We start from the raw sequence: 23,319 nt of genomic DNA, 5'->3' as shown, positions 1-23,319 counted from the left end.
CGCAAACCGGATGGAATAGCATGCCGCTGCAAGATGCTGTGGTAGCCATGCTGGTTCAGTATGCCTTCAATTTTGAATAAATCCCCAACAGTGTCACCAGCAAAGCACCCCCACACCATCACACCTCCTCCTCCATGCTTCACGGTGGGAACCAGGCATGTAGAGTCCATACGTTCACCTTTTCTGCATCGCACAAAGACACGGTGGTTGGAACCAAAGATCTCAAATTTGGACTCATCAGACCAAAGCACAGATTTCCACTGGTCTAATGTCCATTCCTTGTGTTCTTTAGCCCAAACAAGTCTCTTCTGCTTGTTGCCTGTCCTTAGCAGTGGTTTCCTAGCAGCTATTTTACCATGAAGGCCTACTGCATAAAGTCTCCTCTTAACAGTTGTTGTAGAGATGTGTCTGCTGCTAGAACTCTGTGTGGCATTGACCTGGTTTCTAATCTGAGCTGCTGTTAACCTGCGATTTCTGAGGCTGGTGACTCGGATAAACTTATCCTCAGAAGCAGAGGTGACTCTTGGTCTTCCTTTCCTGGGGCAGTCCTCATGTGAGCCAGTTTCTTTGTAGCGCTTGATGGTTTTTGTAACTGCACTTGGGGACACTTTCAAAGTTTGCCCAATTTTTCGGACTGACTGACCTTTATTTCTTAAAGTAATGATGTCCACTCGTTTTTCTTTATTTAGCTGCTTTTTTCTTGCCATAATACAAATTCTAACAGTCTATTCAGTAGGACTATCAGCTGTGTATCCACCTGACTTCTGCACAACACAACTGATGGTCCCAACCCCATTTAAAAGGCAAGAAATCCCACTTATTAAACCTGACAGGGCACACCTGTGAAGTGAAAACCATTTCTGGTGACTACCTCTTGAAGCTCATCAAGAGAATGCCAAGAGTGTGCAAAGCAGTCATCACAGGAAAAGGTGGCTACTTTGAAGAACCTAGAATATAAGAGATATTTTCAGTTGTTTCACACTTTTTTGTTAAGTATATAATTCCACATGTGTTAATTCATAGTTTTGATGCCTTCAGTGTGAATGTACAATTTTCATAGTCATGAAAATACAGAAAAATCTTTAAATGAGAAGGTGTGTCCAAACTTTTGGTCAGTACTGTATGTATATATATATACACAGCATATATTCATTTAGTCTTCCAGCTCCATGGGAAGCTTTCTAAAGGTGATGTTCTCATCAATTCCTGACAAGCTGTAGTCTGGAGCCATAAGTTGGGAGTATAGCCTCCCCAATCACTATAGTCCCGATGTCATGCCATGTAATAAAGACGAATCAGAGGTTGCCTGCAGAGCGCGAGGCGCAATATCTCTAAATTATAGACCAAAAGCCATTAAGGTTTTGATTACAAAACGTGAATTTCATCTATAAATGGTCCAGAAATGGGGCAGAGGACAAAGATGAAAGGTGAAAATAATGAGATATGAGTGGATGGGCTGTATAACGAAAAATACGGATGTGGATATATGCAGCATGTAATATACGGGAGAAGGATGTACTGTATGCAGAAACTGTCCATAATGTTCGTATTTCCCTATTGGGTTCATGTAGGTGGCATGGGCACCTTCATCCATCTCTGCAGAGCTTTGCTGATGGATCTTTGAGCTGGGACCTCCACTGACTGCAGAAATGAAGAAGTCAGGAAAACTCCAGGCAAAGCTAGTACAATATATAATGCACGCTGCAGGTAGTTAGGGCCCAATCACTATGGTTATATGGTATTTTGGAAACTCCATGTATAAAGTCTTCTGTCATTCATCTTCTGTAATCAACAAACTTAAGAACAAATCAATAACTCTATTAGCCACCATGTCCTACAAGGTCAACACTTGGGATCTGTTCTAACTCAAGGTCTCTTACGATGCCAGATGACAATTACATGTAACAAACCTCTGTATTTCGGCACCTTGGACAGCAGTCATGACGGTGTCCTCTAATTTCCCCACAACGGAAGCTCAGATATTGAAGAAGGGATCTTTAGAAACTGATATGGTCTCCAAATGTCCATCTTGTGGACTTTAAGAGGTGTCTAAAATATCTACGAAAGCTTCTTGTCCATGAAGATGAGATCATATGGTAAATTCTATATCCGTCTACATCATCTCTGAGATCAACACTTGTAGACCACATTGTAGTTGTAGGTCTATGATATAAACTTTTGGTAGAAATTAATTTCCATGTCTTTCAGTAGAGCAGACTGGACAGGTTCTTCTATCAGTTCCAAAAATGGGACCTGCACAGTCATTCTAACACGATAGGATACCCAAAATCCTGGCTATAGAATGGAGGTATTTAGAGTATCCATGTACACTTCCCAATAATATGCACAAGGGTATGTAAACAGACTCTCAGCTGCCAACACACGAGTACCACATTATAATTGCAGGTCTATCACGATGTAGGATTACTCTCAGTCAATAATATTTCTTTTATATGATCAGTTTGCAAGACATTTTTGGTGAAAGACAGGATTGGTGTCTGTATGAGCTCCACGTGGGGGTCCGCATATTCGAGGAGTTTTTGGTGTGGTACCCAACTGCTTATCTTGTTGACCCAACCTGCCAACTCTTGGTAGTGTCTATGCTCCCTTCCAGTCCATGTACATGAGGGAATGTATGTAAACCATCCCCATCGACTGCCATGCTCTCTAAGATCAATATTTGGGTGCAGGTTATTCCTATCTCCTAGTTTTATCTTTTTGCCTCCTTGCTTTGGCTGCTGACTTACTGCTCTGAGTTTGGACCTTCTTGCCTGATTGATAAACACTTTGATCACATCATCTTTCCACCGGCCTCATCTTGAACACTTCCAATGTGGTTGCTTGCTGTTGGTAGGTCTATAAAGCTGGATCTGGTCTACTAATGCCCTGGAACTAACTAATGCTAATGCCCTGGAACCAACCTATAGATCTGAATAGAGCAGCAAAGTGATTGCAGGGGACAGGAACTACTAGGATATGGACTACAACGATATTGGCCATATTGCAATGAAATTAGTGGCCATCACTGTTCGATCACATCGGTGGCTATAAGTCCTGATAAGGAGCTTCATGGACCTTTAGTATGGATCCATTAAAACCTTTGAACACCTTGGACAGCAGACAAGAGTCTGTAGCTAGGATCTTACAGAACTATCTCTTGTGGACTTTTATTACAGGAGGTGGGGGTTATCTATTGTATCCATGTGTCCTTCTTCTCCATCTGGATAAGGACATGGATGTAAACACTTACCCATCTGCCTCCAGAGCTTTCTTGGCCCTTTGTATGGATGGATTTGCATTTCAGTACCTTGGACAGCAAACAACATTGGTTTCTCTGTGAACTTCACATAGGGGGGGTCTTGACTTCTAAGAAGAAGTCCTCTAAAACTGGACAACCAACGCCTTTCTTTTTATGAGTGAGAAATGATACATTCAGCCTGCCGAATTTGCAAATGAACATTGTAGTTTGTGTGAACAAGAACATTCGGGGGAATATATTAAATGTGGCTGGCGGTGACACAAAGACTATTCCTACAGGGCGAGCCTCACAGCGCGCTGAGATGACCCTCTCTGTTACAGGAGGACAAAGTGCACTGGCCTCGGTAACACATGCACAGGGCTCGGGTGGGTCCTGCCGTCCTCCAGAGGGGCTAGTAGACAGTGACAAATGGCTTTATAGCCCAGATGCTCTGTGTCTTATTAGAGGACAATGCATTTCTATACCAAGCTCAGCGTGTACACATTGTAATAATAAAGATATATATGAAAAGTGGACTCATTTGTCAGGTTCAGTTGTCAGACCCTTGGACTTGGACACAATAATAGCCCCTCAATACAAGAAGTCTAATTAGCCAAATATACTGATGTAGCGGTGCTGACTGGGGTGTGAAGACTTTGCGGCTACATGATTACGACATTATTATAAGAGGAATAAGAAACTGACGTAGATGTGGTAAATGTAGTTTGTAAGAGATGCAGTGGTGATAAGCTGTATTATTAGGAGATAAGTAGATACAACCCCTCGTAGTAGATGGAGCAGATGTTCCATGTAGCCGGATCAACTAGATGTTCCTATTTGTAGATGTAGTAGATGTTCCTGGTAGTAGATGTTACATGTAGTAAATTTAATAAATGTACCCTACATGTGTACCTATTAGGTGTTAGTAGATGTAGATGGTCGTTGATGTGCCTAGTAGATATAGTACATATGCATGGAAGTAGATGTTTCTGGACTAGATGTAGCAGATGTTCCTGTAGATGTAGCAGATCTTTCTGCGGCAGATGTTTCTGTAGTAGATATATTAGATGTTTCAGCAATAATGTAGTAGATATTTCTGTAGTAGATGTTTTTGCAGTAGATGTAGCAGATGTTCCTGTAGTAGATATATCTATAGTATATGCAGATGTTCCTGTAGTAGATGTTTTTGTAGTAGATGTAGCAGATCTTTCTGTAGTAGATGTAGAAGATGTTCCTGTAGTAGATATATCTATAGTATATGCAGATGTTTCTGTAGTACATGTTTTTGTAGTAGATATAGATGAGATGTAGATGCAGTATATGTAGATGTTTCTGTATTAGATGTAGCAGATGTTTCTATAGTAAATGTATTAAATGTTTCTGTAGTGCATGTAGTAGATGTTCCTGTAGATGTAGCAGATCTTTCTGCAGCAGATAGTTCTGTAGTAGATGTAGATGTTTCTGTAGTAGATGTATTAGATGTTTCAGCAATAATGTAGTATATGTTTTAGTAGTAGATGTAGATGAGATGTAGATGACATAGTTGTTTCTGAAGTACATGTAGCAGATGTTCCTGTAGATGTAGCAGATCTTTCTGTAGTATATATATCTGGTAGTAGATATGGTAGATCTTGCTGTAGTAGATATATCTGATAGTACGTTTATTAGATGTATCTGATAATAGATGCATTAGATGTATGGGGTATTACGTATAGTAAATGTACATGTACCTATTAGCAGATGTAGCAGATGTTTGTGGCACCCCAGGGGTCTGGTTTCCACAGTAATAGCAATATTACGTCTGTGAGCAGGTGGGAGGTTTCCTGGTCAGACATCCTATGCATGCCACACCTCCTGCCCAGTCCTGGGAGGGGAAGAACTTCCCCTATATAAAGCTGGGGCTGAGGCAGGGTTAGAGAGTAGAGTGAGAGAACACAGACAGAGACACAGTCTGGTCTGTAGTGGAGCAGCTTTAGGAACAAGAAAGATCAGGAGCTCTGTGGGAGCTGTGCTAAAAAGAGATCAGGGGCTGGAAGCTGTAGAGCTCGCCCTGATTGAAGAGTTCTTACCGGACCCGGGGTCCGAGGCTGTGGGGACTAATCCTTACCCAGCAGCAGAAACCGCCCGGCAGGGGATTTCAGGTCCTCTGGCCAAGAAACCCGAAGGCACGGTCACACGCAAGGGACCAGCACCGCGACGTGGAGCGGAAGTTACCAAAAGGCCCCGAGTCACCGGCCATACGGGTGAGCACCACACGGTACACTCAGGGACGTGGGCTACTTTTACCCGCCTCTAGCAAGGTAGCCAGAAGAGTACGATTAGTTGGGGAGGCCTACAACTCCGCCTGGCCAGGGGAGATCCCATCAGCTCACGGACTGACCAGGCCCCGATCGCTAGCCAGTACTCCGGGAGGGTCTACCTTTGCCACCAGTAAAGACCCTGAACTACACCGCACCGTCTCTGAGTGGTTCCTGGTGCCTGCGTGCAACTCTGCTAACCCCATCATTCACGTCGGCTGCCCTGAGGCCATACCCCTCCCGTTGGGGGTTATACCATCCACGCTGCACATCCGTACCACCGGCCTCAGCGGTCTACCCTGCAGCGGCGGCTTCATAGCCGCATTCAACGGGTGGCGTAGTCGAACACTCTAACATCTACTGCTAAAGTCTGCCATTTAGTTTGACACCCTGGGCACAGACCGGGTCACCGCCACGAGGACTACTACCCCCAACAGATCCGGCTCCGGGTATCCCCGCGTGCGCAACGCTGCACCACAGCACAGGCCCAGGGGGCGCGTCATGTTCCTGTAGATGTAGCAGATCTTGCTGTAGCAGATCTATCTGGTAGTAGATATAGTAGATCTTGCTGTAGTAGATGTTTGTGTAGTAGATCTTTATGCAGTAGATGTAGATGTTTCTGAAGTACATGTAGCAGATGTTCCTGTAGATGTAGCAGATCTTGCTGTAGTAGATGTTTGTGTAGTAGATCTATCTGTAGTAGATGTAGATATTTCTGTAGCAGAGTATCTGGTAGTACGTTTATTAAATGTATCTGCATTAGATGTATGGGGTATTACATAAAGTAAATGTACATGTACCCTTAGCAGATGTAGCAGATGTAGCAGATGTAGGCTGAGGCTCCACAAGACGTTGGTGACTGTTGATGATTCCAGGATCTTTGACCATTTAGAAGATTTTGTAATTGTTTGGTTCCTTTCACTGTGGCTTCCTCTAAGCTGGGGCGAGGGTTCTATGGCTGTCTGAGAATCGGTATCTATTTACTAACTTATCACACAGGTACCCGGGTTTTACAATCCAATAATTGTAGAGGTCACATGTGACTTTGCTCTCCATAGTTTTACGTCGGTGGTGGCATCATGGTTGTGGTTATCCCATGATCATACAGCGATTCACTTGTCACCACATATCTGAAATAGAAACCATATCCAGCCAGGCCGGTTTTGGGAGATGCTGGACTGTAACTGCCTATATTCCCACCATTCAGCTTTCCTTAAGACCTAGTTATGCAATATTGTAACCTCCTAAGAAAGTGATTTTCTCATAATGACCTCTAGGATGAGATCTCCTACAGCAGATGTAATGGCTGCCATATTGTACGATATTTGTAGAGATAATTAGAGCAGGTTGGTCAACCAGACCCGCAGATTGATAGCATGACCCAGATACAATAATGTCCAATTAATATGTGCAGGTCTCAGTTACATACAGATACACAATAGTCTGCACTGAAAGCCATGAATAGCCAGGAGCGAGCAAAGGTCAATCGAATTTAGGAGGTGTGAATAGCTGACACTTGGAAAATAATGGCTCCTCTTGATGGAAGAGGTGATGATAAGGTTTAGGCTCGAAATTGGAGAAAGTAGCTGATAAGTGAGACTCAGCCATAGATTGATTTGCTGTAAAGGTCCTTACAGTGGATGCGATATCCATTATTGATGTCATTGGGGCATCTAGTACGTACCACCTAATCCCAATACAGCTGGGACGTGCAGGGGAATATACCAATATATTGGATGGTTTTACAAAAAAATACTCAAACACATTAGTAATTTTATGGTTATCTAATGTGTATTTTATCTACATCTGAAGCCATTTTTAGTATCAGGATCTAAAAGTGATGTCATCGTGATGGGTGATGATGTCACTTCATACTCGCTCAACCTATTAACTACCTATCAGTTGTCATTAGAGCTGGAAATAAAGTATAGGGGTTCAATATTAGCTCCCATCATCTGGAAAGTGGACCGGTAACCCTATAAACTATAGGTTCCTCAGGCTCTGACCAACTGACTAGCCAGGACCTTGTCAAGAACTAATATACATACTAACAGACATGCTAACAAATATATGGTATACATTTGAGACAATTACCTGGGATTATATATAAGAGAGATATGAGGTCCATACCCCAAACCTCTGCCACCCTGAACACCAAGGATGGGGGGAGAGGTCAGCTTCATACCTTGCTATTTATCTTCAAGGGCACAAGCTAATTTCAGGAGGCCTCTTTCCATGTAGGCTGGAGACATCATTCAGTCCAGTAACTGCCGGGACTGAGTCTAAGGCCGGCCATACACTGTAGATGACTGATGGCTGAACGATGCTTTGGCCGATTGTTCAGCTGCCAGCCATCTTAGCCAACTCTCCCATCGACAGTAGCGGCACTCATCCGTCCGAATGCTCCTGCATATTGTATAAGAAAATCACTAACTGATACATCGGCCAATCCGAAATCATACGTGTACGATGATGATCTCTCCCGACCATTAGTCAGGAAGCTCCCCATACACATGAGACCGTCGACCAAACCCATCGATATCGGTCGGTTCAGCCAACTCAAAGGGGTTGCCTGGGACTTTAACATTGGTGGCCATGGTGAGGGTACGACGCCCGGTACCTCCGCCAATCAGCTGTTCCCGGTGGTAGCGCAACTGGGTACTGCATATCCACTCTGTGTTCTATCAATAGGGAAAGGATATGTAGTACCCACATGCGGCCACTGTTCCGTTGACGGAGCTGTGCAGCTCTGAAACTCAGCAGTGAATCACTAAGAACAACTGATCTGCGGAGGTGTCGGGGTCGCACCCTCACCAATCAGACATTGACGACCTATCCCAAGGATTGGCCATCAATGTTAATGTCCCGGGCAACCCCTTTAAGCCTAATATGTATGGGGGTCCTAAGCTGCAAACATGTGTGACCACTTATCACAGTAAAAAAGGGTCAAGTGTGGTCAGATCACAAAGATAGGCAGGTAGACCCTAATATATATTTTTAACACCAGGGTCTTCCATCACCATGAAATCCTTCTGAACTCAGTTAGCCAATTAAAAGATATGTCCAGTCTGATGAAAGGGAACCATCCCCCAAAAGGCATTATATAATTTATATAAAGGAGAACTTTTTATTACTTTTTATTCAATACAATAAATTATACATCAGAGCCAAAAAAAAGGTGTATTTTTCCCAAAACTATAGTCTTCTGGCTCTAAAAGTGCATCACTGGCCCAATTAGTCTCTGACAGTAGCATCGGAGCCCACCACCCCCATGTGTGGGATATAAGCAGTGTCAGACTGGGTTGGCAAAGGTCCACCAATATCATTAATTCTTGGGCCCACTGTTCAATAACCTGAACCTAGTACACAAATTGTCTTTTGCTTCTATGTAATATTAATTTGGGTAGCTTGTTTAATGAATAATTAAATGATACCTTTTTCTGCAAATTATAAATCGAGTGTAATAGCACTACCCATTAGCAGTCCTTCAGAGGGGCCTACCGGAGGATTCTCCTGTTCTCCTGTCAGCCAGTCCAAGCCTGGATATAAGAGATATAACTACCGAAAAAAATGAGTAGCCCCTCGATGACCTTGTTAGGTAGAGAGTCCATTTTTGCTATTTTCTTAACCCTATTAAAAGCTTGTGGTTAGTGCAGAAATGTATATAATAAATGAGGGTCACTACTGGGTTGCATTGAATTTATGGGATGGAGGAGGGGGCACGTGCGTCCTTTTAGCTCTCAGCCCTCAGGCCCTGAGCGATTGATGGGTCAAGATCTCACAAAGAAGCAATTTCTATGGTACAGAGCGAATATATACATTCACCATATGACAAGAATGAATACTGCTTGCCTTATTTTATATGGTTTTCGCCTCAGCTAAACAGTTGTATATTTGCCATATCTATTTCCTAATCACATTCACTGGGTCTAGAACTAGAGCAAGCCCTTGAGGCAACGGCTGCGTTAAGACAAATCAAAGAATGAGTACCTTCCATTATGGTGATAAGCTGTGCTATCAGAGAGATGGAAAGCTAACCCAATTTACAGAGGCTTAGCAGTCTGTGTCACATATACTCTGTACTCCCGGCTCATCAAGACAGCTTTGTGAATAGCAACATTATAAAGCGCAACCACCCGGAACATAAACAGTTAAACAAGGCACCATCTTTCTAACATTCTTCCGAAATCCACCCCACAGATGTAGCAGAGCTGAATGTGTGTGTTATGTGCACAGAGTCAGTGTGGTCCATGGCGGAACTCCAGCCCTGAGTTTAGAATGTTGACATTTTTGAAACAATGTATCACATTTCTCAACATTCTATTTGCAACAGTTGCAGTAAAATCCACCCTTTCATTACTCAAACCCCTATTTTAGCAGCGAATTCAAATATATTCTTCTTTCTTGTAATTCCAATCTGGACCAGTCTGTTACCAATAATCTCCATTATCTCTATTCAAACCTCTTATGCAAATTCTCCCATTGTGTCCAAACAGCGCTAATTAAGCTTCTATAGAAACCAATGAAAACACAGCCTCATCATTTTCCTCCTCAACCCATATGACACAAAGGATCAGCCTACAACACATTTTACCCTGGCATCAGTAAGGGCAGAGCTGCTGTGCCCTTGAGTTGGATTCATTGTAATCTTTCCATTGAGTGCCTGGATAAATGCAGAATATCTGTGTGACTGTAAGTGGATCTGCCCTCCTGGCACCATGCCACGGCAAGTTAGCATTGAGAAAACCAGGCAGCTTTTTATTTCCACCTATATACGATAATACGGTTTATTAACCAGTGTTAACTGCGTAATGACTGGGCATCCTTATCATTCAATTGGTCATTTTGAGCCTGACCCAGGGCAGCGCCACCCATCATGACACATTGCATGCACCATGAGCCTCTCTTATACAAAGCCAATCAAGCCTGCAATGATGGTCATTGGATTACAAGCACAGGACCACTGTAAGACATCGCCATGCACAATTCAGAGCTGAAGTAACGGGCGTCTGCCTGTCACACTGTGAAATGATGTCCTGGAGAAACCTCATTTACTAAATGTATGTCACTGGGAAATGCAAACTTGTCACTGCGGTCAAATAAGAAATCAGGCCAGCTGGAAAGTTTCATTCTGAGCATTTATATCCAGAACTGAAGGCAAAAGAAAGCGGATAATAAATGTATAATATACAACACAGAGAAATGACCAGCAGCCCCGGCACACTCACCCCAATAGTGACCCTAGCTACAAAGCACGTTAACTGTCACGTGGACCATCCAAACACAAGCTTAAAGAGTACAGGGAAGACTGACCAGACTGGATAGATAGATAGATAGATAGATGATAGATAGATAGATAGATAGATAGATAGATAGATAGATAGATAGAAGACAAGAAAGACAGAAAAAAAGAAAGAAACAGTATAAAGAAAGAACAGGTAAGGAAAAGGCAGAAATAGATAATAGATATAGGAAAGACAGATAGAATTATAGACAGACAAATAGGCAAAAGGAAACATAATAGATATAGATAGATGATAGATAATAGATAGATAGATAGATATGAGATATATGATAGATAGAAAATAGATAGATAGATAATAGATAGATAATAGATAGATAGAGTTAATAGATAGATAATAGATAGATGATAGATAGATAATAGATAATAGAGAGATTATGGATATAAGGAAGACAGACAAGAAAGACAGAAAGAACAGGTAAGAAATAGATAGAAATAATAGATAAAAGAAAGACAGATAGAATTATAGACAGACAAATAGACAAAAGGAAACATAATAGGTAGATAATATATAGATAATAGATAGATAATAGATAGATGATAGATAATAGATAGATAATAGATAGATAATAGATAATAGATCGATAATAGATCGATAATAGATATATAATAGATAGATAATATAATAGACAATATATAATAGATAGATGATAGATAAATAGATAGATAGATAGATGATAGATAATAGATAGATAGATGAAAGATAATAGATAGATAATAGATAGATAATAGATAGATAGATAGATAGATAATAGATAGATAGATAGATGATAGATAGATAGATAGATAGATAGATGATAGATAGATAGATAAATACATAAATAGATAATATATAGATAATAGATAGATGATAGATAATAGATAGATAGATAGATAATAGATAATAGATAGATAGATGATAGATAGATAGATAAATACATAAATAGATAATAGATAGATGAAAGATAATAGATAGATAATAGATAGATGATAGATAGATGATAGATAGATGATAGATAGATAGATAATAGATAGATAGATAGATAGATGATAGATAGATAGATAGATAGATAGATAAATACATAAATAGATAATAGATAGATAATAGATAACATCCTTTTCCATCACCTTTTCCATCAGGTAATAATACTACATGACCCATCATCCTCTCTACCACCTGGGACCCCCACATACAGGAGACAATGAGCCCCCCGGCTGCTCACTCACCTGTCTTCCACTGGTAGATACTTTTGCCGTCATGTTCCCCCTGTGAATCCGCTCCCCATAAAGCCGCCACCAGGATGAGCACAATCCGTCCACAGCAGGAATGAGGGGAGGACGAGGGGCTTCTCGCCTGCAGAGCCATTGCCTTTCTGTGGCCGCAGCCGGACACAATGGGGCAGGTGCACTGTCCTGGGCTTCAGCCCTGGGTTGCCCCCTCTGCAGTCAGCACTGAGGAGCAGGCAGCTCTCCGGCTATTGTGGAGGCCAGATGAGCAGCAGAAAGCACTGAACATGAAGGAACAATAGAGGAGCATTGAGCTGGTGCTGATGCTGGGGCTTCCTGGGCTTGTCAGGCTCTTGTCAGGCTCTGCTGCTACATCCTCCTTCTATTCACTGGCTTGTGGCAGTTTTCCATCAGCTAAAAGGGAGACAGCTGTCCGCAGGGGGCTCAAGCTGACTGAACAGGTTATCTTGGTCTGGGAGGTTGCAGGAATAAATTATACCAGCTGGAGAAAGGAGAAAAAAATAGAAAAAGAAAATTCAGTGAGAGAGGGTGGAAGAAAAAGCAGAAGAGGAGCAAGAAGGCGAGCGCCCATCCATAAGACTGCAGGAGCCCAGACGCCTCTCCACTAACACAATGGTGAGAAGGAAAGCAGCGCCAGGGATTAAGTCATTTCATGTCATTATAGGGATGGAGATGGGGAAGGAATGCGATGGCGGGAAGTTATAGGGATACGAATCTGATACTACAAACAAAATAAGAATACATGGAATAAATAGCATAATAATCAGAACACAATAACACAAGAATGAAAAAATCATATAATATTACTACTACTACTAATAACAATATAATATTGAATAATAATGTAATAGAAAATAATATAATTATATTGGAAAATAATAATAATTAATCTTTATTATTATTACATGGTCACTGGCATTTCAACAAACTTTGCATGAATCAACAGTACAAGCAAATATAAGAAACTTTGTAATATATCTTAGCAGAAAAATATGCTTCTTTCTCCTCTTATGAGCCACTTCACCTTCTCATGCCTCCTGAACTTATCATTCATCCAAAAAAATGCTGTCTTGGTCAAGAGGTATCAGATTACAGTTGCCTTAGGAAAGGGAAGGGAGGAGGAGAGAGAAAGAGAACGGCACAGACACACATAGTCCTGCGCTTCAGCTTTCTAGTGTTTCTTTTCTTCTCACCCTAGAGCTGGATTCACAGTTACATTGCTCAGTACTGCTGTATAATGTCATGTCTGCTGCTCCTACTGCTAAAGATATTTTATGCTATATAGAAAAAGGAGAGCAGGAAACCATCATGTCTCGGCGGGTGCTGAGTATGAGAAAAATCATAGTAGTCAGTCTCCATCCACTAACTTCAAGACAGCTAGAGACAAAACTGGTGAGAAATGGGAAATATCAGATGTATAATGCCCAGAGATGCTGTTATGCCTCATGTACACTCACAACAGCTTCTATGAAAACTCCCATAGAAGTCAATTAAGAGAGACGACCATGCGCAACCACCTCTCAACTGACAGTGGCCGCAAATTAGGGGACTAACACATTCAGCATAGATTTCATCTACTAGGAAAAATGTAAGAGAAGACTATTGACTCTTGAGTTAAGGCGCTCATGCACATTAGACAGCTGTTGGCCACACGATCATTCCTTTAAAGCTATCTCTCCTGACTTTCCCATACACAGGAAAACTTAGCTTCGCTGATTGCTTTCTATGAGAAAGCTGCTGCCAGTTTCCCTGGCAGTGGCTTATTTCCCAGAGAACAAAGAAGTCAGACTTTGAAATTCCAATGCTCCGATCCTGATTTCACCTGATATCATCATCCGGGGAGAGGAGAGGAAAATAGGATGTCCAGCAATAATTTTGTAGACTTGGGAAAAAAACTTGTAACTTTTCTTAGCAGAACATGAACAATAAGTACAATGTCTATAAAAGGTTTCTCTGTTGAATAGATGCTGTTTTTAATGTTCATCTTCCACTAATAAAAGTTAAAAATGTTTCCAAGTCAACAAACTACGGGCAGGAAATTCTGTTTTTGCCATTTATTACTACACGTAGTATTGCTCATGTGTCCGTGCACCTGTTACCATGGAATAATCAATGAAAGACTGATGAGCTGGAATTCTACAAATCTCATTCCTCAGCCTTAGGTCCTTGAGATACAACAGGGGGACCATGCAATGGCGTTTCTAACACCGGTCAAGAGCCACAATCAGCTGTACGGGCGTCCTCAAGACTTGATACAGTCGAGCACTGGGACTCCATGCCTGCTGTTCACCTACAGAAGCCTGAGACCACTTTAGTAGGGATGGGCGAACCCTTCACTGTTCAGGTTCGGCTAATATAGCCGAACACCAAACAGTTTTTGTAAAGTTTGGGTTCGGGTACCAGAACAGTACCCGAACCCCGAACCCAAACACGGACAAAGATCCGAATTTACCTGGTTTCCCGCGCTGTCACTTGCGTGATAGCGCAGAAAACACCAGCTCTGATCGCGATAATTGCATTACCGCGATCAGAGCGCCGTGGCATCATGCTGACAGATGTCAGCATGATGCCACATTTGTGACAGGTGACCCGGCGGTAAATAGCTTACCACAGGTCATAGGTGCCGGCTGATGGTACTACTACCAGCATCAGCCAGCGCCTCCTGCCATAGGAAACAGCGGGCACAGGCGCCGCTGGATGGGAGCAGTAGTCTCCCATCCGACGGCGTCTGTGCTCTGCTGAGTGGAAAAAAAGAAATGGTAAAATGAATTAAAAAAATTTAAATAAAAATAAAACACATTATACTCACCTACACCTTGTCCCCGATGTTCTCTGCACCTGCAAAAAATAAAAAATAAAAACACCATATACTCACCTTACACCTAATGCCCGAAGCCCACGATCACCTGTAATAAAAGTAAAATAATAAAGCAACCTCATCCTCACCTTTCCGACGCAGTCAAAATAACGAGGGTCCCACGAGGATCCCATGAACAAAGCAGCCACACTGTATGTGACCGCTCTGTTCATTCGACTGCAATACACTGACGCAGTTTTTTTCCAGAAATTTACAAATGTTTTAAGAAATTACATGAACAGTAAGGTACACACACAAAGCACGGATTATATATCACATATTTATATCTATCTGTATACCTATCTATTATCTAGCTATCTAGCTATTCATATATCTATCTATCTATCTATTGATCTATTATCTATTTATCTATCTATCTAACCATATATCTATTTATTATCTGTTGACCTATCTAATTATCTAAGATAGATAATAGATAGATATATGGATATATACAGTAGATATATAGACACATAATAGATCAATAGATAGATGCATATATGGATAGATAGATATATTGATAGATAATAGATATATGGATAGATAACAGATTTATAGATAGATAATAGATATATGAATAGATATATATATACAGTGGGTACAGAAAGTATTCAGACCCCTTTAAATTTTTCACTCTTTGTTTCATTGTAGCCATTTGGTAAATTCTAAAAAGTTCATTTTTTTCTCATTAATGTACACTCTGCACCACATCTTGACTGAAAAAAACAGAAATGTAGAAATTTTTGTAAATTTATTAAAAAAGAAAAACTGAAATATCACATGGTCATAAGTATTCAGACCCTTTGCTCAGCATTGAGTAGAAGCCCCCTTTTGAGCCAGTACAGCCATGAGTCTTCATAGGAATGATTCAACAAGTTTTTCACACCTGGATTTGGGGATCCTCTGCCATTCTTCCTTGCAGATCCTCTCCAGTTCCGTCAGATTGGATGGTGAATGTTGGTAGACAGCCATTTTCAGGTCTCTCCAGAGATGCTCAATTGGGTTTAGGTCAGGGCTCTGGCTGGGCCAGTCAAGAATGGTCATAGAGTTGTTCTGAAGCCACTCCTTTGTTATTTTAGCTGTGTGCTTAGGGTCATTGTCTTGTTGGAAGGTGAACCTTCTGCCAAGTCTGAGGTCCAGAGCACTCTGGAAGAGGGTTTCATCCTGGAGATCTCTGTACTTGGCCGCATTCATGTTTCCTTCAATTGCAACCAGTCGTCCTGTCCCTGCAGCTGAAAAACACCCCTATAGCATGATGCTGCCACCACCATGTTTCACTGTTGGGATTGTATTGGGCAGCTAATGAGCAGTAAGGAGGAAAGCCGATGACAGCCCAGTGTATGAAATCCAATTGGAAACGGGAGACAAGAAAACCAGAATAGTCCATTGGAATTTATTATTACCCTGTGATTATTTCCCACCACAACAAGACTTCCCAGAAGTAGACCGATATCGTCCACGATCGGCTAAGGGACCACCACAGACTGAAGCTCCGAAGGTGGAAAGTGACCTTGAAAGTTCAGATGAAGAACACACGGTTGTATTTCTCGGACCGGCAAAGAGAGGGATGTACCTTCCTCAGGAGAGTGAACTAAGTCCCGAGGCTCCAGAGTTTGTAACAAGGAGTACAGATGAAGTCCAATTCAGATCTGACGATTGAACAGCAGTCCCTGGAGAGACTGATTGACACTCAGGAGGAGCGGAATTAGCAGACTGTGCGGAAATAGGTGATTCAGGAGAAGTACAGGAACTTACAGAAGCAGCTCCAAGAGCATCTGAGGAAGCACGGGAAATGAGTGCGGCGGAATAAACTCCAGTGACCAAAGAACCCGTGGTATCTGAGGAACAACCCACCAGGAGGATGTCGACTCGAGAAGTGAGGAGGGCCGTTATGTTGACGTATGAGACACTTGGTGAACTGAGTCAAGTGCCAAGGACTATCGACTGGAAACACGTATCTCTGCCTATGGACCAGGTAAGTACACTGGAGTGGTATTCACCACCGAGAGACAGTATGGAAGATGTCGCCTGGTAGAAAGACTTGTTTTCATGCTTTGATTTTCCTTAAAAGACTTTGTAGAAACAAAGAACTGTTAAAGCCTAGTGAGAGAGAGCTGGTTGAAGACGTACGAAAAGCTCCAGCTGAAGAGATGCTCATTGTTTTAATTATGTTAATTGTTTATTTCTTACAGGCATCCTACAAGAAAAAGGTTGTAAGAATAGGTTGTTATCAATGTTTATGAACGTTATACCAATTTGACAATGTAAATTTGTATATAAAGTTATTCAACTTTTACCACTGTCTCAGAATTGGTCAGATTGACCAATTAAGACGAATGTCGAGGACGACATTCAAAAAGGAGGGAAGAGTGTAACATGCAGAAGTAGTCCTGTTGCTTCAAAAGCATCCAGCAACTATTAGAAGTAACACAAGCACAGGAGACAGGAAGTGTTTTAGCAGAGTCCCAGAGGGATTGTGGGGAAGCTGTTTACTGTCTGGCTGGATCCGAAGAGAAAGGTGGTAATGATCTCATGTAGTGATGAGCGAGCACTAAAATGCTTGGGTGCTCGATGCTCGGGTCGAGCACATTGGAATACTCGGGTGCTCGACGCGACCAACTAGCCCAATGTAAATCTATGGGAAACTCGAGCATTTTTCAGGCAGCTCCCCCTGGCGGTCTGCAGAGGGCCTAAAAATTGCCCAAATCGATGGGAATAGTGCTCAAATGACATGGGGACAGCATGGAGAAGACCCCTGGAAGCATTTCTGACTCCCAGGTCACTGCTGTCAACAACATTGTCAGAGGTACTACACCACTTTTACGGACTCACAATAAAACATACCAAAACAAAACCAAAATAGATTTTCCCGGGAAATATGTTAAGGAACATCCTTTCAAGGGTAATGATTTGATGTGTTTTCTCACTTTTACATTGCTTTCAACCGTGACAAATGCATTCACCAGGAAATGTCATTTTAACATTTTACAACCTTAGCTGGCCATGTGGTGTGTGAGATATCATCAGACACATCGTGTTTCATTTATGAAGGAGGGACTCTGAAAGTCACAAAGCCTATTTTTATAGGGCCATAAGGCGGCCTTTACTATTTTTAAAGGGCCAGCAGTCGGCCCTCACTATTCTTAGAGAACCAACAGCCGGCTATGTTTTATTGCTCCCATTACTAAAGAGTGGGTCTCCTATACTGTTATTGCATATGCAGTGAGTGCCAGGGCTGCCCAAAATTTGGACGCACCCCAATACCCCTTTGAAAATTTGGATGCACCCCAATACCCCTTTGAAGAGACTTAGAGGAGGGCCTCCTGAAAACAATGTTCCCATTATTAGGAAGTAGGTCTCCCATTGTGTTTGCCTATGCAGTGAATGCAAGCGTTGCCAAAAATTGGGAGGCACTCCAATGCCCCTTGAAAGAGACGTTGAGGTCAGAGGGCCTCCTGAAAACAATGTTCCCATTATTAGGAAGTAGGTCTCCCATTGTGTTTGCCTATGCAGTGAATGCAAGGGTTGCCAAAAATTTGGAGGCACTCCAATGCCCCTTGGAAGAGACGTGGAGGTCAGAGGGCCTCCTGAAAACAATGTTCCCATTATTAGGAAAGGGTCTCCCATTGTGTTTGCCTATGCAGTGAATGCAAGGGTTGCCAAAACTTTGGAGGCACTCCAATGCCCCTTGGAAGAGACATGGAGGTCAGAGGGCCTCCTGAAAACAATGTTCCCATTATTAGGAAGTAGGTCTCCCATAGTGTTGACCTATGCAGTGAATGCAAGGGCTGAAAAAATTGGGAGGCACTTCAATGCGCTTAGGAAGAGATGAAGAGGGTCTCAAGAAAAAATGCTCCCATTTTTAGGAAGTGGGTCTCCCATAGTGTTGGCCTATGCAGTGAATGCAAGGGTTGCCAAAAATATTGAGGGACTCCAATGCCCCTTGGAAGAGACGTGGAGGTCAGAGGGCCTCCTGAAAACAATGTTCCCATTATTAGGAAAGGGTCTCCCATTGTGTTTGCCTATGCAGTGAATGCAAGGGTTGCCAAAAATTGGGAGGCACTCCAATGCCCCTTGGAAGAGACGTAGAGGGCCTCATAAAAAAATATTCCCATTATTAGGAAGTGGGTCTCCCATAGTGTTGGCCTATGCAGTGAATGCAAGGGTTGCCAAAAATTGGGAGGCACTCCAATGTCCCTTGGAAGAGACGTAGAGGGCCTCATAAAAAAATATTCCCATTATTAGGAAGTGGGTCTCCCATAGTGTTGGCCTATGCAGTGAATGCAAGGGCTGCCAAAAATTTGGAGGCACTTCAATGCCCTTAGGAAGAGATGTAGAGGGTCTCAAGAAAAAATGTTCCCATTATTAGGAAGTGGGTCTCCCATAGTGTTGGCCTATGCAGTGAATGCAAGGGTTGCCAAAAGTATGGAGGGACTCCAATGCCCCTTGGAAGAGACGTGGAGGTCAGAGGGCCTCCTGAAAACAATGTTCCCATTATTAGGAAAGGGTTTCCCATTGTGTTTGCCTAAACAGTGAATGCAAGGGTTGCCAAAAATCGTGAGGCACTCCAATGCCCCTTGGAAGAGATGTGGAGGAGGGCCTCATAAAAAAATGTTCCCATTAGAAAGGAGCGGGCCTCCTATACCTGTAATGCTCATGCACTAAGTGTATAGGCTGACAAACATTTACCCCTGGGGGATATACATGAACATACTGTATAGTGGTTGTTTTTTTACGGGCATCATAAACACCCTTTAAAAAAATTATGTGGGTGTTGCATCACGGACCATGGTCACCCTGGTGATCCATGTCTGGGTGTGAAAAGGTGCATGGAAATACACCTCCCAAGAAAAGACACTGGATTTGAGTTTATGTTACGCTGCTATCATTCGGTGGTGTTCAGAAGTCTGGCCTAATCCAGCCCTTGTTCATTTTTATAAGAGTCAGCCTGTCAGCATTTTCAGTTGGCAGGCGGATGCGCTTATCAGTTATAATTCCACCAGCGGCACTAAACACCCGCTCTGATAAAACGCTGGCGGCAGGGCAGGCCAGGACCTCCAAGGCATAGAGAGCCAGCTCAGTCCAAGTATCCAGCTTGGATACCCAATAATTATAAGGCACAGAGGAATCACGGAGGATGTTGGTACGGTCGGCAAGGTACTCCCTCAGCATCTTCCCAAACTTTGCACTCCTTGTGAGAGTACCCAGCGCCTCAGGGCTTGTGCGATGGGGGGGCTGAGAAAATTCTCCCAAAACTTTGACAGTGTTCCCCTGCCTCTGCTGGATTGAAGTTGTGTCTCTCTCGCCTGTACTCCTTGGTTGTCCAACGAAGTGTGCCCTCTGTCGCCAGCGTTTTCAGATGGGAATTTTTTTAATAGTTCCGCAACAAGGGCCTTCTGGTACAGCCCCATTTTTGTAGACCTGTCCGCCTCAGGAATAAGAAATATAAAGTTCTCCTTGTAGCGTGGGTCTAGAAGTGTCACCAACCAGTAATGACTGTCACCCAAAATTTTGAGAACGCGAGGGTAATGGGAAAGGCAGCGTAACATAAACTCAGCCATGCGTGCCAGACAACTAACAGGCAAGACTTCCGTGTCCTCACCAAGAGGATGACTGACCATGCTCTCCTCCTCCTCTCTGTCCTCTGGCCATCCACGCTGAACAGACGGTATGACAGCTGTGCAGGTAGTATCGTCTATAGCGTATGAAACTAGCTCCTGTTCTTCCTCCTCCTCCTCTTCCTCATCGTCCCCCAATCCACGTTGGGATGAAATGAGGCTGGACTGTGTGTAAGCACCCTGTATGGTTCCTTGCTCCATGCAATGCATTCTCTTTGATTGTGAGCAGAGAGCGTTTCAGAAGACAGAGAAGCGGGATGGTGACGCTAATTATGGCGTCATCGCCGCTCACCATCTTCGTGGAGTCCTCAAAGTTTTGGAGAATGGCACATATGTCTGACATCCATGTCCACTCCTGAGATCTTATGTGTGGAGTCTGAACTGAATACCGACGGCCTTGTTGAGGCTGGTACTCAACAACTGCCCTCTTCTGCTCACAAATCTTTCTCAACATCTGCAGTGTAGAGTTCCAACGAGTGGGGACATCACACACCAGCCTGTGAGCTGGAAGCTGCAAACGCTGCTGAAACATGGCACGGGCGGCGGAAGCTGTAGGTGACTTTCTAAAATGGGCACACAGGTGGCGTACTTTGACAAGCAAATCCGGCAGCTCCGGGTAGGATTTGAGAATCCACTGAACCACGAGGTTAAGCACATGGGCCAGGCATGGTACGTGTGTGAGCTCACCTCGCCTCAGATCCGCCACCAGGTTCTGGCCATTGTCACACACGACCATGCCTGGCTGTAGGTTCAGCGATGTGAGCCATAGATCTGCCTGCTCTTTCAGAGCTGTCCACAACTCTTTAGCTTTGTGTGGTTTGTCACCTAAGCATATTAGCTTCAGCACAGCTTGTTGCTGCTTGGCCGAGGTAGTGCTGCAGTGCTTCCAGTTTGTGACTGATGTGGTCATTTCAGAGATAGAGGCTGAAGAGGAGGAGGAGGCTGAGGAGGATGAGGTGCAGGAGCTGTAGACCGTGGGGGCCACCCTGATTGACCTAGGGCCCGCAATCCTTGGCGTCGGGAGGACGTGTTCCGTCCCAAGGTAAGACTGGGTCCCGGCTTCCACTGTGTTAACCCAGTGTGCCGTCAGTGAGATGTACCGTCCCTGCCCACAAACACTTGTCCATGTGTCCGTGGTTAGGTGGACTTTCCCGGTAACTGCTTTGTTGAGGGCATGGCTAATGTTTTGGGACACGTGCTTGTGTAATGCGGGGACGGCACACCGGGAGAAATAGTGGTGGCTGAGGACCAAGTACCATCAGGTTGTGGAATGCATCCGTCTCCACGAGCCTAAACGGCAACATTTCGAGCGCAAGCAGTCGTGAAATGTGAGAATTTAGTAGTGTGGCCTGTGGGGCGTTGGCTGCGTATTTGCGCTTGTGATGGGCCGTGGGGTACTCGGTGCCGGGCCGGTCGTTGCTAGGGGAGATGTCACAGTGACGGTGACGCGGTCCGTGTCCCAGGGCGGTCAATAAAAGGGGAATATTTACAGGGGATTTACAGTTCTTATATACAGTTCATGACGCCACCTGTGGTATGCGGCTAAAGGGAGCCGCCGCTGCGGAGCAGGTCCTCTGGAGCTGGTGTTAATGCAGCAGAGTTGGTTCAGCTCTCCACAGGCAGAGCTTAGCTCCAGGGCAGTGTAGATGTTGTTGTTATTGAGGTAGCACTCATGGTGCAGTGTAGTGCAGGGGGTGATGGCGCAGCAGTAATAATTGACAGAGACAGTGGGGTGCAGTCTTCCGGATTTACTCACAGTTCTCACTTTGCTCCTGGTTACAACTGCAGACCATAACTTCCCACGTCGTGCTGCGTTCACCGGGCAGGGGCTCAGTCAACCCTCAGGTACCTCTGGAGTACATAACGGGACCCCCTTCCGTGTGTTCCTTCTGGCTGTCTCCCTGCACCTCACACCTAGTGTCCCAATCCAGTGACCGCGGACCTTGCCGGGCGACATCTTTTCTGTCCCCTGGGTCCTCTATGGCCACTTTCTTGGTGAGATAGACGTGGCTTGTGGCTGCCGCACCTGAAATGCTGCAGCCTCCAGTTACCTAGTTGAATATTGTAATTCTCACTAGTTAGGGGCCGGTCCCCTCTGCAACCCGATCCCTCCACCGCCTGGTAGATTCGGGCGTACGGGTGGCCTCCAGCACTGCCCATACCCCTGGGATCCTTTCTTCATTCCTGGAGCCTTCTCTCTGCTCCCATCCCTTCCTCCTCTCCTTCTCCTGGGCCTCCTCACTCAGGCCCGCGCTTTCCCTGAGCAGAGCTCCTGCAGAGCTCCTGCTCCCAACTCTTCCTCTCACTGAAGAACTCTTCTAGATTGTTCCACCCTCTTTTTATATCACTTCTTACTGAGCTCCCCTGAACTTCTTCCTCCACCCACACCCACTACATGGTTCCCCCTATTTTGGTTCCCCCCACTCCAGCCAGGGACAGGGCTCAGCAGGGAAGCAGTGCATCTTGCCCCTCCTGCTGGTCTGGAGTAGTGTAGTGTTGGATGCAGGTGTTAGGGTCCCAGGCAGTACTCCTTCCTTACCTGAGAGTGAGATACCTCACCTCTGGGTGAGATGCAGTACCTCTGTGGCGACTGAACCCACAGGGGCGCCACACTTGCGTTTCCAAGGACTGGGGTATGGACAAATGAACGCTGCACTGCGACAAGTACATGGACGTGCTTCCTGATGCTGCTACTTGAGAGTGTGCAATGACAGGTGCAGGGCAGGAGGCATCTTCGCATGCACCATGGACAGGGGATTGTCTTGCATCCACAACAGCGG

The 23,319-nt window shown here is 44.0% G+C and overlaps 1 protein-coding gene across 1 annotated transcript in view; it reads right to left on the bottom strand.

Annotated features, from left to right (window-relative positions):
- Nucleotides 1–23,319, bottom strand: part of THSD7A (thrombospondin type 1 domain containing 7A) — a 740,167-nt gene that overhangs the window by 358,649 nt on the left and 358,199 nt on the right. Inside the window, exon 5 of the mRNA XM_073677287.1 lies at nucleotides 12,044–12,545. Coding sequence (XP_073533388.1) covers nucleotides 12,044–12,182 — 139 coding nt within the window. The 5' untranslated portion in view covers nucleotides 12,183–12,545. The remainder of the gene's footprint in view (nucleotides 1–12,043; nucleotides 12,546–23,319) is intronic.

This window comes from Phyllobates terribilis, unplaced genomic scaffold, assembly GCF_046119375.1.
Source record: "Phyllobates terribilis strain yellow unplaced genomic scaffold, ASM4611937v1 Scaffold_4__5_contigs__length_816908805, whole genome shotgun sequence".
NCBI classification, from domain to species: domain Eukaryota; kingdom Metazoa; phylum Chordata; class Amphibia; order Anura; family Dendrobatidae; genus Phyllobates; species Phyllobates terribilis.
The sequence above is the reverse complement of the archived record's forward strand: the minus strand, read 5'-3'. Positions and strand labels throughout refer to the sequence as shown.